Consider the following 13,696-nt stretch of genomic DNA (forward strand, 5'->3'; position numbering starts at 1 on the left):
TGCAGCCAACGCAGGTTCAGGAGCATCTGGACTTGGGGCCGTAGGACCCCCGAGATCTGTGTCAGCCCAGAGCCGTGTCCGGACGCCCAGCCCTGAGGGGTGGAGGCGGTCCTGGTGTGGGAGGCCATCCTCCCAGGGGTCTGCAGGGCCTGGGGCCCGCCTGCCGCTGTGCCCAGACCCACTCACCCTGCTACACCAGGGCTCGATATCACTGTGGTCAGTGAGGCTGTCCCTCTGGCGCCCCCGTCCTGTGCCTCACCCAGCTGGCTGCCTGTCAGCGATGCCCTGGCCTCAGGCAGCAGTGCTGTGTCCCACGGGCCCCTCCCCAGAGGGCCGGCTCATGGGTCTTGACTGTCTGCAGGTTGTGACCTCTCACAGCCGCCCTCAGAGGCAGAGTGACTGGGACCAGGTTCCTGAACACGACGGCTCATAGGCCATGCCCCGCGTGGCCACGACCTGCGCTTGGAGCACGAAGGCCTTTACGCTGCTGTGTCCATTTCACTGGTCATAATTCCACCCTTAGGGATACATTTCTTGGGCTAATGCTTTATCCCTCGTCACTCAGCAAATATCGAAACCCTTTTGTACAAATCGAGACTCCTTCCGTTGGAAGCATCAGAATCGCAAGTCAAACTGCCTCCAGCCCAACAGAGTGTTACTGGCGTAGACAACTGGAAAGTAATGGCTTCAGGTGTGGCTGGATCTGGGTGCTTCTCACACTGTCATGAATCCGTCTCTCCTTGTTCTCTGACAGGCTCTTCATGACAGTGGCAAGACGGCACCCGTGGTCCCAGATCCATGTTCCTCTGGGCAGAAACGGCTCCTCTCCCATCATCGCAGCACAAGCTGGGAGCTGGGGTTTATTTGGTTGTTTCTGAGTCTCTGTGGCTGAGGGGAAGGGGTAAACCGACTGGGGGTCTGGTCATGTGCCTGTTCGGGGGTGGGGGTGGGGTCAGGTGGCTGAGGTGGGGGGGCCACCCTCTGGAGACAGGGTGTAGGGTGTCCAGCGATGACGTCTCTGCAGAACAAACACTCGTCTGAGAAGCCTCGTTACAGGAGGGCCGTCCCCACGAGGCTGGCTGCCCCGAGCCGGCTCCAGCCAGGGACCCTCCCTCCACCTGAGCCCCCAGCGACGCTCGTGGTCGGGCCTGACACCGTCCTCCCCGGATCTTCCTGCTGATGCCCGGGTGTGGGAGGAGGACCAGGACGTCCAGCCTCTCCCCAGGACGACCTGGATACACCTCGGGGCCCACAGCACATCCCACCCCAGGAGACGGCCCACCCCTGGGGGGGTCCTGGAGCTGTGGGGGCCTGGGGTCCCCCCTAGGCCTCATCTTCTGTCTGGAACACGGGGATCGAGCCCAATCTTCCTCACGGGGCCTGAGTGAGAGCTGTGGACCGTGCCCAGGAGGGCCCCTCGGTTCCAGGCCTGGGGGGTGGGCTTCCCTGTGTGCTGGCCCCAATAGGGACACTGAGGCAGACGGAAGGCCTCCCAGGCATGTGCCTGCGTGTGTCATGTGTCTGCACACATGTGCCTGTGTGTGTCGTGTGCACACGTGTGACGACCATTTCCGCCTCCTCCAACTGAGAACGGCTGGGGTGGACTCTGAGGCCCGACTGGCACCTGTTTTGGCCCCCAGACGTCCACTGGGGAGCCAACCTTCTGTCCCCACCTGTGTGTGCCCGTCATCCGGGTCCCGTCACTGGTACCCAGGAGCGTCCAGTTCATCCGGGACATGACACGCGGTCGCGGCTCCTCACAGAGACAGATATTGATGATGAATCGCGGGAACCGATATGCACACCCGTCGGTATCGCGGGGGGTTCATGTGGGGATTTTTGGGGAGCTGGTCTGAACGCTCTCCGTCTCCCCCAAACTCAGGGGCTAACGACGAGGCGTCTCTGGTGCCAGAACTCGCGCTCCCACCTCTCGCTGGAAACGGGTCTCTGTGAACTCCTGACGGCCACCTGCTGATGGTGCGCGGCCGGCCTGGGGGAGGCGGGTCGTCCACACCCAGGTGAGGCCGCAGTGAGGGGGTGTTCTCAAATGTGTCCGGCTCCCGTGGCGTCTTCCTCGGTGGGCCGTGCGGTCAACACGGGTGGGAGGGAAGCAGAGTGAGGTTGGAACATTCCACTCATTCTGGTGGAGACGGCGCAGCCGCGTGGCCCCCTGGTGAGTCCCACACTCGACTCTCGGCCGAGGGAACCACGTCGTGTCTGGAAGCTGGGCCTGGAGCCGCCTGGAGCCGGGAAGGAGGCCCCCGCGTGGAGCACGGAGTGCAGCTCATTTGTAATCGCCCGATGGGCGGCGGCTTCTCCAGGACGGTGACGAGGCCCATTTACAGTCGACGCGCTTGGCATTTTTAATGGGATGAAAACATGTAATTTTGCAAATGTTATGGGTTGTTGATTTGGCCGAATATGAATTGAATGACAGGTGATGGTGCGTGCACCTTCCTGGCTCCTCCTGAAGTCGGTCCGCGAGGGCCCCGCTGGCCGGGTCGGGGGAGGGGTGTGGGGTCGCTACAGGGCAGGTCCCCCCTCAAGGCCGCACGGGGTCCACACCCTTGCCGCAGTCCCGGATTCGGGGTCCCCGACACTCGCTCCGGGGTCCAGTGGAGGCTGCAGCTGGTGGACGGGGACATGGAGCCTGATGACCTCTGACCTCCAGGCTGGAGGGTGTGGCTCCATCCGCGGCCGGGCGCCTGGAGCGGGGGACGGGCTGGGACCCACCTCTGCTCCCACAAGCTCAGGAGGCCTCTCTGGGCCTCGGTCTCCTCCGTGAAGTAGAGCCCAGCAGGCCTGACCCTCGGCCATCACCACATGACCCCTCCGCGTGGGGCGGGTGACGGGGTGTGGAGCCCCTGGGCCCGGGCCCTGCAGTCACGCTGCCTCCCACCTCCCGGAATGATCCCTCGACTGTCACACTCGGCCCGGCCGCCAGCCACCCCGGGGCCTCCAGACAAATTGCTGACCAGCGTGGTCGGGCCCTGAGCTCAATCCCAACCTCCCCCTCAAAACAGAGGGTGTTATGTGACCGACTTAACGAGGCCTCGAAAGCGGAGGATCCCAGAACACCACCTGGTGCGCAGAAAGCGCTCAACAAACACCTGCGCTAGCTGCTGTCGTCACAGGATGACTGGGTGGTCTTGCCCTGGAGGCCCCGTCCTGTCACAGGCACCCTGGACCCTTTTCTGCCCGTGAGACCCAGCGGCCTCACTCTGACAGGACGTCCCCTTCCCCACGGCCCCAGACCCAGCCCAGCTCCCTGCCCAGCTCAGCGCTGAGCCCTCGCTGCACAACGGAGGAACCGAGGCAGAGCCGGGGCCCGAGAGTGTGAAGATGCGCCAAAGAAGCGGACGGGGGCAGAGGACGCCCGGCCCCGGCCAGCCTTCCAGGGTGGAGGCCGCGGCTCCCGAGGGCAGGGGATGGGCCGAGGGAGGGGCCCGGGGTCCAGGCGCTGCTTCAGGGAGGGGGCGGCCGTGGGGGCCCAAGAGCCTGGAGCCAGGCCTCCCAGCCTCCCTCACCGGGTCCCAGGCGGCCGAGTGGAGGATGGGGCAGGGGGGCCGGGAGGCGGCAGACGGACCTGGTCCAGCACCCACCAGCCCAGCCTGCAGGGGCTCAGCTTAGCGCAGGTGGTGCCGCGTGCGGCCTGAGCCACAGACAGGAACCCGAGGCTCCAGGGGCAGACGGGCTCTCCGAGCACACGCAGCCGCCGAGGCTCCCAGCCCGGTGCTCCCCCCCGGGAGTCCGGCACGTTGCTGCAGCCTCTGCAGGCCGCCAAGGTGATCTGGGGCTGCCGCTGAGGCCTGGATGACACCCAGGAGGGCTGGTGCTGGGGGGGCTCCAGAAGACCGCTCCCACCTCTCACCACCCTGCCAGCTCCTGCCTCTGGTCTTGGATCCCTGAACTCAGTATCACCAGCAGAGTACCGGACAGGTCAAGGAGGAAGGTTGGGGGACGAGAGCAGGGGTCACGCGGTGTGTGTGCTCAAGTAAGTCAGCCGGGATGGAGGCCTCATTAGCTAAGGCAAAGCGCCCAGGACGTGGGAGGTGATTCCTGCGGGAGTTCCATGTATCAAAAAGAAGAATGACAAACACTCAAATGCAGGGGACACATTTCAAAACTAAAGAAACAGGGTGTTCGGCCCGGACTTTGGGGCCGAGGGGCAGACTGGGGTCTTCTCATGCATTCGTCCCCTCCCCACGGCCCTCCAGCCACAGGCCTTCCCCACTCCCTCCCACCACCGGGGCTCAGCTCACTGTCCCCACTGAGAACACCCTCTCTGCTCGGCCTGGCCGCCTGCCTTGCCCGAGGCCTCGGCTTCGAGGTGGTTCCTGGGAGGGCCCTGCCCAACCTCCGTCTCTGAGCGAGCTGTGGCGCCCGTCCCCCGAGAGGTCCTGCCATCCCAACCCCCCACGGGCTGGCTTGCTCCCCAACCGCACCGGCATGTGCGACTCTGCGCACCCTTGGGAGCTCCTCCTGAGCCCACGGCTGGAGCACGGTCTGTGCCTCTGGTCCAGAGCTGCACCCAGCACCTAGCATGGGGCTCATGAATGTTTGTTGAATGAATAAACAAACTGCCCCCAGCACTGCTTAATAAAGGAATGAAGGAGTTTGAAGAGAAGTGAGGCCTTTTCTTGCTGCCCCGGGTGGGCCGGCGGGTCCAGGAGCCCCCTCAGCCTGGAGTGGAGGGAGGGGTCCGACTGTGGGCACCTCAGCCGGGGAGGCCCCTCCGGGGAGACACAGTGATGCTGGACTCCACTGGCCAGCTGCCATGAGGAGGGACAGCCTCGGTCTCCAGGCGTCCGGGGACGAGGAGCTCCGGCCAACGCCGCCTGGCCCGAACTTCGCTCCGCACGGTGGAGATCCGTATGCCCCTCCCCGAAGCCCCCGGGGGCAGCGCCCCCCACTTTGCTAATGGAAACCTGGCGATCCGTGACCACGCGTGGCAGACATGTGCTCGGGGTGACGTGGTGACAGCGGACGTGTCGGTGATCAATCAGCCGATTTGCAAGAGAGGCATAAAGCGCTTAATTATAATCGCGTCGGGCGAGCCTGCGTGGTGGCGGCGACATTTGAATAGGTCAGGGCGTGTTGTCGGTATTAAATGCCGCTCACTCTCGGGGCTGGAGTCGCGGGATCCCACACGCTGGCAAATTGAAAATGTCCCTTCGCGTTTAAAAACATGATTGATATCCTTTGCAAAACAAATGTTACGCCTCATCGTGCGCAGACCTCGCCTCCCCTGTGCTCGCGGCCGGAGCCCCGTGGGCGGCTGCCTGGGACGTGCGCAGGAGGCCGTGCGACCAAACCCCACCCCGTTCCGAGGCCTCGTCTCCCTCTCTGAGGCCGGGGCCTCCAGAGATGGTCCTGTTTAGGGTTTTCTGTTCTCAGTCAGCCTTCGCCACCTGGACACAACCAGGAGCTGAGCGAGAGCCAGAGAGAAATTGCGCATTTTATTTGCTCCGTTGGGAGCAGAAAAATATACCTCCTGATAGTCCGCGTGCCGTCGACTCACGGACGGTGCCACCAGCATTGCATCACTTTCCAGATTCTGTCCAGTATTATTTATAACAACACTTTTAGCACAAACGACAGGACATAGAAGGAAGGCACACGGACGCACAGCACACACCTGCATTCACACACACGCACACGCGTGCACAGGGCATTCGCGGCCTGGGTGAGCCACAGCACGAGGATGCACGGGCAGCCTGACCCCGAGGCCACACGCCTGCGTCCTGGGCCTGGGCCCCTGCGCTGCGGGTCCCTGAGCTGTGAATGGGGATGAGATGACAGCATCTCCCGGGGCTGGGGTGCTGGCCTAGGGGGCCGCCGGCGTTGGGGGACTCAGCGCGGAGTTTCTGCCTGCGGGGCCGGTGCAGGAAGGAATTCTGAGACCTGACGAACCGTCAAGGTCTGAGCGCGTCTTCACGGGGTTCGCTCTGTCTCAGCTGCCCGCCCGCCTCCCTTCACTCCGGGCCCGTTTGTCAGAACCGGATAAAGCAAGAGACGCAATTCCCAGCCGAGACAGCCGGCCTCCTTGGGTGCGTTTTTGCCGTTTACGAAATTAGCCAGTTGTCGTCGTCACCTGGTGAATCAGATTAGGCGTAATCCATACTAATGTTCAAATTAAGTCACAGAAGGCGATTAAGTCTGCAAAACGGGCTGGTGAAAAATGATAAGGCCGGTCGAATGGCTTCCCTGCGTAATTGTGTTCCTCACTACGCCTGTCTCCACGCGGTAATTAAATCATTTACATTTCAGATGGAGCGCACCCACCTCCCAGCTCGCGACTGTGTGGTTGCTACCCGCGTGCCTCACAGGGTAGCGGGAATCCGTCAGCCGTCTGCTATGCAGTGTCTGCTTTCCGGGGGTGGAACGTGCCGGAAGAGGGCTTACACCCGGCTCAGGAGGACCCAGAAGTGTGCTCTGCCCCCAGGTCGTCCCAAATGTGGGACGACCTTCCCTTCCTCCCTTCCTTTCTCCGTTCCTTCTTTCCAGTTTAAAAAAGTGCATGGGATTTCTTAAACAACCACCAAATATTCTGCCCACGACACGAGACGCGTTTGTCACTTGCAACCACAGCATCCACCACGGCGACACGGTCAAGAACCTGGGGACAATGTTCTCGGGCTCGCTCAGCGTCTGACCTCACCGTCTGCACTTTATTAGGACTTGAGCTGTGGGAAGATGCCCACCCACTTCGTGACCGAGTCCTGAGCCCACCAGGCTGTGGCATCTATGAACCAAATTCTCCAACGACCGGGGGAGGAAATGCTACCTTGACTCTAAGTGGACGGCACCCTAAACTGTTCCTGGCTCCTCAGGGCGGGGTCACCCCGTGAATCCAGAGCGGACCCCTAACCGGAACAGGAACCCCACAGGTTTTCCTTCAGGGAGATTTTTCTGGAAGGGTGAGTCCTCAACACCACAGGAACACCTTTCACAAGACTGGCGCCTCTCCCTCCAACCCAGGCGGGTGTCAGCAGCCAGCACGAGTCTGTGGAAGTTTCTAGGACGCGGCAAAGCCCCGCTTCTTGGCTGGAGGCGGGGCTGAGCCCACCCGGACGACCCCAATGGACCGGGCGCCAGCCTCCCGGGGGGCCAACCGCCCCAGGCCCCTCTCACATCGTCCAGAAGCGCAGGTTCAGGTGCTGGGCCTCCAGCGCGGGGTCTCTGCGCTCGGGCGCGCGGCGGGGCGACGTGAGCGCAGGAAAGGGGTCGGGGGCCGAGAGGATGGAGTCGATGCTGAACTTGAGGTCCCCGCGCTCCAGCTTCCCCAGGGCGGCGGGGCCGGCGGGGGCGGGGGCGGGGGCCGGGCGGGGGGCCGGGGACCCGCGCGCACTGAGCGGCTCGGACGGACCCGGCGGCTCCCGGGCGCCCCCCGCGCGCGCCGCCCGCGCCCCCTCGCTCCTGGGGCCCCGCCGCCTGCGCCGCCGCCGGTAGTTGCCGCCCTCGAAGAGGTCCAGCAGCGACTCGCAGCCGCCGCCGAGCGTCCAGTAGTTCCCTTTGCCTTTCTCGTGGCCCTCGGTCCGCGGCACCTGCGCGAGGACGTGGCTCAGCGCGCGGCCGGCTCGGGGGGCGTCGGGGGCGCGCCCGTGGGACCCGAAGCGACGCTCGCCGCTTCCCGGGTGGGCGCCCCGTGTGCTCGGAGCGAACTTTCCAGCCGCGCCCCTCCCTCCAGCCTGGGATGACTTGGCCCCGGGGGGGGGGGTCACCAAGCCTGGGACGCTGGGGGCCGTTCCGCGGCGGGCGGGGGGCTCACCTTGACGAAGCAGCTGTTGAGGGACAGGTTGTGGCGGATGGAGTTCTGCCAGGCGCGCTGGTTGGAGCGGTAATAGGGGAACCTGCGCATGATGAAGTCGTAGATGCCCGACAGGGTCACCCGGCCCGCGGGGCTCTGCTGGATGGCCATGGCGATCAGCGCGATGTAGCTGCGAACGGGGTGCGTCAGCCTCGCGGGCCGAGGGTGGACCCAGAGGTGGACCTCCCCCCGGGGCGCCTCGGGGTGCTGGAGGCGGACAGTGGGAAGAGGTTTTGGGCGGGTGACCCCTGGACGCCCCCATCTGCGCCTCCGCCCAGACCCCAGAAGCTGTCCCTCGCCCCTAGGGGTCCCCTCGGGGAGGCGGAGGGAACCCGCTCCGTGTGGACGGCTGCGTCCCTCCGCCGAGCCCCACCCGAGGGGAGAAAGCCCTCCCGCGCCGGGCGGATGCGGGTTATCCGAGCCCCCAGCGGAGAAGGTCGCCGTCACCCGCGGCCTCGAGGTCACCTGTACGCGGGCCGCGTGAGCCGCTTCTCCTCGTCGGAGCTGCCGGCCGGGAAGTCGTCGGCGTCGTAGTCGGCGTCGTAGTTGAAGCAGTTGTAGGGGTACTGCGAGCTGTCAAACATCGTGGGTGCCCGCGGGCCTCCGCTGCCGCCTCCTCCGCGCCGGCCGCCGGCCGCCTGGTCCGCGCGGAGGTCCTCCCGGGCGCCGAACCGCAGCGTCTGCAGCGCGCGCTGCTCTCCGCCCGAGCTGGGAACCTGGGCTTCTGGGGTCCCCCGCCCGCCCCCACCCCGTTCTCTCGCATCCAATCCCGGCGCGGGGGAGGCCCCAGCCACCGCAGAGCCGCCGAGGGAGCGAGCGGGCTCCGGGGGACCCTCTGCCCGGCCGCGGGGGAGGCGGAGGGAGCGCGCGCTGGGTGGTCCGACGGGAGGGGCGCCTCCCTCCGCCTCGCACTCGCCGCGCCGCCCCCGTCGGGGCAGAGCCCGCTGGGTCCCCGAGCAGAGCTGGGCCTCCCTGCCCTGGGACGTGAACTCGGAGCTCCCTGGCCCTTGCGCCCTGGGCGCACCCCCAGACACGCAGGGTCTTCCCGGGCACCCGGATCCCTGGAGGGGACTCTTGGGCCCCCAGAAGCCACAGCCGGGAGCCCGGGCCGCAGGGAGGTCGGGACTGTCACCCCCTCGGTCACCGGGGTCGGCCGGCCTCTTTCTGCCCCAGAGCAGCCTGGTCCAGGCGGGACTGGGGGGCCCTGCAGGTGTGTCCCCACCTGGAGCACCGGCTCAGAACCCGGCCAGAGGCACAGGCCCAGCATTTCCTCCAGCGCCCGGTGTCCTGGCCACACTGTCGCTGCCCAGAGTGTGCCTGCCCTGTGACGGAGCCCCTGCCTTCCTGGGGCAAAGAGCTCCTGGGAGTGTGCTTCTTGTCAGCCAGACCCCCACTTTTGGTCCCTTTGAGCCTGGAAGCCGTAGTTCCACGTCCGGGTCGGTGGGTGCAGAAGAGAAGACAAGAGTTAGGAAATTTAGGAAAGAGAAGTGGGGTGGGATCTTAGGGGGGCCCTTTGTTTCACAGCAGACGTGCCACCAAAAGGCATTTTTATGAACAGTCTGCAGAATTCTGACCGTGAGCCTTGTCTGTGCGTCTGCCCGAGGCCAGGAAGGCTGCATAAGCTTCTTCCGGAAAAGTCTCCCTTCAAAGCAGCACCTTTAGCTCTGAAATGACCTCTGCTCGGTCCAGCCAGTTGGTCCCGGGACAGCCTGACGCTGCCCGCTGCCCATCGTGGGGCACGTCCGGGTCCCTGGAAGCTCGGGGTGGCCGGGCGATGGCCCCTCCTGCGTTGGCACCGTGGCTGCCGGCTTCTGTTCAGGATCTGAGGCTCGAACACATTCCGTGATTCGGTCCTGTCGTCTCCATCAGACGTCAGAACTGAGACGGTGGGAAGGTGGGACGGGGCAGCCCCTCTCAAAACATTGTGGCAGTTTCCTAAAAGGCTCAACATGCAGCTGCCGTGTGACCAGCGACTGCACGGCCGGGACACTGACCCCAGAGAAACAGCAGCTCAGTTCACGCAGACTCCTGCGCACACGTGTCCACGGCGGCCTTATTCGTCACGTCCCCAAACCAGAATCAGCCCAGGTGCCCTTCAGCAGGGAAACGGTCGATCGAGCTGCGTCCATCCGCCCCGAGGACCCCGCTCAGCAACGGGAAGGGCCCCACCCTGGACGCAGCCACCGTCTGGGGGATCCCCGACCGCGGAAGAAAGCCAGTCTCGGATCATGACGCACATGACGCCACTTACATGCCGTTCTCGAAACGACGAAATGGTAAAATGGAGACAGATCGGTGGTTGCTGGGGGTTGGGAGGAGGTGGGGCCGGAGGGAAGGACAATGCGAGTGGATCGATGTCCGTATCCTGGTGGCGTCACCGCACCAGAGTTTTGCATTGTTAGCATTGGGGGGAAATGGGGTGAAGGGTACCCAGGATCTCTCTGTTTCGTTACTGACAACTGCATGGAATCAACGATTATCCCAAAACAGAAAGTTTAATTCAAGAGCCCCGCGTGGTCTTGGTTCTTCGAGACTCTCCCTTCTCCTCCTTCATATTTCGGTTACGGAAGCTGAAACCCACAGGTGCCGGGGGAGAAGGAGACCACCGTGCAGAGTGTTGCGGGTGGTGGGGCCCCAGTCAGCGCCAGGGGCAGAGAATCCCGCTGGCTCCTCTCGGTTTGGGGTATTTTTTTGGTGGGACTGTTGTGCCCACACAGCTCGCCGCTCGCTCCTCTCCCTGCCCTCTTCTTCGCTCCGCTTCCTTCCCTCGAGCTTCAGAGGAGCTGACCTCGAGCTCACCAGGACGTGGGGGCCGGCCCAGTGGCGCAGCGGTTAAGTACACACGTCCTGCTTCGGTAGCCTGGGGTTCACCGGTTCGGATCCCGGGTGTGGACATGGCACTGCTTGGCACGCCACGTTGTGGCAGGCGTCCCACATATAAAGTAGAGGAAGATGGGCACGGATGTTAGCTTAGGGCCAGTCTTCCTCAGCAAAAAGAGGAGGATTCACAGCAGATGTTAGCACGGGGCTAATCTTCCTCAAAAAAAAAAAAAAAAAGAAAAAAACCAGGCCGTTGATCCCTGGTCAGATATACGATTTACAAACACAGAATGACGGCTGCTGCTTCCCTCCAGCCTCCACATCTCGGTGAACGCCTCCTGGGCCGACCCAACCCCAAGCTGCACAGGGAGGGGGTTCTGAGCTGGCGTCCCCCAGAGCCATGGGGTTCCTGGCCTTTGTCTTATGTCTCCGAGTAAAGCAGAGACCTCGAGGCCCGGCCCGTGCCTGGCGCGTTCAGCCCGTGCATGTCCCGTGTGTGCAGATCCGCCCTCTGAAAAAGCCCTGTCACGAGCCCTGGGGGAGCAGGTGATGGTCACCCCAGGCTCTGGTCCCGCAGCTGGTGGAGTTCAGAGCCCGAGTTTGAGTCCAAGGGCTCCCTCACCTGCGCAGGTGCCAGGCTCCAGCCAGAACCGTGTGCAGAATTCGCGGATGAATCGTTAACGCAGCTCTGAAGATGAGAGCCGGAGGGAGCGTGTGGATCCCCCGGGAGAGGCAGAAGCGGGGCGTCGCCCGAAGGCCCCTCCCCGAGGGCCTCGCTGGTCGCACAGGAGGAGGAGTGGGAGCCAGCGTGGGCCTCGTCCCCACAGAGGTCATGGCAGGTCCTGTCTGGGCGTCTCCACCTTCGTCCATCTGTCCATCCTGAGACAAGGTCCCAGGGGGACGGGAGGAGCCTTTGAAGTCTTAACGGAGGAACCTCGAAAACGGGTGGAGAAGACGCCACCGTCTTTCACTTATTTAATTAGATAGAAAATAAAGATTGGTCAGCGGGAGAACTGGACTTTGGTTTCTTAGAGTTCTGAGACGTTTGCTTGACTGACTTCTAAGAAAACCTTTTAATGAATTTGGGGGCTGGCGGAGAGAAGGAGGGCCAGCATCGCTCTAAGAGCTCGTGACGCAGAGAATCTTATTTACTCCCCAGGACAGTCCCGGGGCCAGGGGTTACTGTTTATTCCCAGTTACAGGGTCCGAGAGGGCAGTCAATGCACCCACTTGTGGGGCCGGAGCAGGCTTGAGCCCAGGCCACACCTGGTGACCCCACTGTGGGTCGGGATGCACCCGGGACCCCACATGCGCCCCCCAGGAGGCCCGGGTGACGACCCTTCACAGGGAAGGTGTCTCGGAAGCAGCTGGAACGGCAGTCAGGGACCCGGAAGAGTCCTGGGCAGCGGCCGTTGGCCGAGCGGCCCCCGCAGCCTCGCCCGCGGACCCGGGAGAATCTACACTCAGGAGCCGCACCGTCAACAGAGCAGAAACGACACAGCGGCTTGTGTGGTTTGTGACACGTGCGTCTGTGGGGAAAATACAAAATTACGGTCTTGATAAACGCCCAATCGGGCACTCAGGGAGGGAGAGGACGGGAGCGGACGGGGTCACGGGCGACGTCGAGTTCCCTCTGTTATGTCGTGTTGCAGCTCCTGAAACCCGGGGATTTCTTTTTTTTTAATTATTTTATTGAGGTCATCACGGTTTATTGTGTGATTTCAGGTGCACGTTATTCTTTATCAGTTTCTCTATCGACTCATCGTGCTCACCACCAAGAGTCTAGTTTTTATTGGTCTCCGTATAAATATGCCCTTCACCCCTTTCCCCCCCTCCTCCCCCCTTGTCCTCTGGTAACCACGGGTGCGTCTGTTTATCCACGTTAGTTTATCTGCCATACGTGAGTGAGATCATGCCGTGTTTGTCTTTCTCTGTCTGCCTTACTTCACTCAGCATAATACCCTCAAGGTCCATCCATGTTGTCACCAATGGCCGGATTTTGTCATTTCTTATGGCTGAGTAGTATTCCATTGTGTATAAATAACCACATCTTCTTTATCCATTCGTCCCTTGATGGGCACCTAGGTTGCTTCCAAGTCTTGGCTATTGTGTGTAATGCTGCAGTGAACATAGGGGTGCGTGTATCTTTATGCCTTTGTGTTTTCAAGTTCTTTGGATAAATACCCAGCAGTGAAATAGCTGGATCATATGGTAGATGTATCCTTAATTTTCTGAGGATACTCCATACAGCTTTCCATAGTGGCTGCACCAGTTTGCACTGCCACCAGCAGTGAACAAGTGTTCCCTTCTCTCCACATCCTCTCCAACATTTGTTGTTTCCTGTCTTGTTAATTATAGCCCTTCTGACCAGAGTGAGGTGATCCTTCATTGTGGTTTTGATTTGCATTTCCCTGATAGCTAATGATGTTGAGCATCTTTTCATATGCCTGTTGGCCATCCGTATATCTTCTTTGGAGAAATCTCTGTTCAGATCTTGTGCCCATTTTTTAATTGGGTTGTTGGTTTTTTTGTTGTTGAGACGTAGGAGTTCTTTGTATATTTTGGATATTAACCCCTTATCTGATATATGGTTTGCAAATATCTTCTCCCAATTGTTAGGTTGTCTTTTTGTTTTGTTGATGGTTTCCTTTGTTGTGCAGAAGATTTTTAGTTTGATGTAGTCCCATTTGTTCATTTTTTCTTTTGTTTCCCTTGCCCGGTCAGACATGGGACTTGAGAATATGCTGCTCAGACCCATGTCATAGAGCGTACTGCCTATGTTTTCTTCTAGAAGTCTCATGGTTTCGGGTCTTACACTCAAGTCTTTAATCCATTTTGAGTTGATTTTGTGCGTGGTGTAAGGTAATGGTCTGCTTTCATTCTTTTGCATGTGGCTGTCCAGTTTTCCCAACACCACTTATTGAAGAGACTCTCCTTTCTCCATCGTATGCACTTGGCTCCCTTGTTGACCATTAGCTGTCCATAGATGAATGGGTTTATTTCTGGGCTCCCGATCCTGTTCCACTGATCTGTGTGTCTGTTTCTGTGCCAGGACCATGCTGTTTT

The 13,696-nt window shown here is 61.6% G+C and overlaps 1 protein-coding gene across 2 annotated transcripts; it reads right to left on the bottom strand.

Annotated features, from left to right (window-relative positions):
- Window positions 1–4,753: 4,753 nt before the first annotated feature.
- FOXL3 (forkhead box L3) lies at window positions 4,754–10,726 on the bottom strand. 2 transcript variants are annotated; one of them, XM_046667613.1, is made up of 4 exons: window positions 8,276–10,726; window positions 7,772–7,940; window positions 7,135–7,547; window positions 4,754–7,018 (listed from the first exon to the last, which is right to left on the bottom strand). In XM_046667613.1, exons 1-4 carry the CDS (start codon window positions 8,392–8,394, stop codon window positions 6,841–6,843), a joined length of 879 nt encoding a protein of 292 aa, XP_046523569.1. In that variant the 5' UTR covers window positions 8,395–10,726; the 3' UTR covers window positions 4,754–6,840. The 2 variants fall into 2 exon arrangements, with proteins under 2 accessions (XP_046523569.1, XP_046523570.1); XM_046667614.1 differs by having other exon boundaries at window positions 6,876–7,547; window positions 8,276–9,037.
- Between the last annotated feature and the right edge of the window lie 2,970 nt (window positions 10,727–13,696).

The sequence above is a fragment of the Equus quagga genome, chromosome 7, assembly GCF_021613505.1.
Source record: "Equus quagga isolate Etosha38 chromosome 7, UCLA_HA_Equagga_1.0, whole genome shotgun sequence".
NCBI classification, from domain to species: Eukaryota; Metazoa; Chordata; class Mammalia; order Perissodactyla; family Equidae; genus Equus; species Equus quagga.

Coding starts and splice junctions, on each gene's coding strand:
- FOXL3 (XM_046667613.1), bottom strand. CDS start 8,394: ATGTTTGACAGCTCGCAGTACCCCTACAACTGCTTCAACTACGACGCC. Junction 7,548..7,771: donor TCAACAGCTGCTTCGTCAAG/GTGAGCCCCCCG, acceptor GTCCTCGCGCAG/GTGCCGCGGACCGAGGGCCA. Junction 7,019..7,134: donor AACCTGCGCTTCTGGACGAT/GTGAGAGGGGCC, acceptor GCCGCGTCCTAG/AAACTTCCACAGACTCGTGC.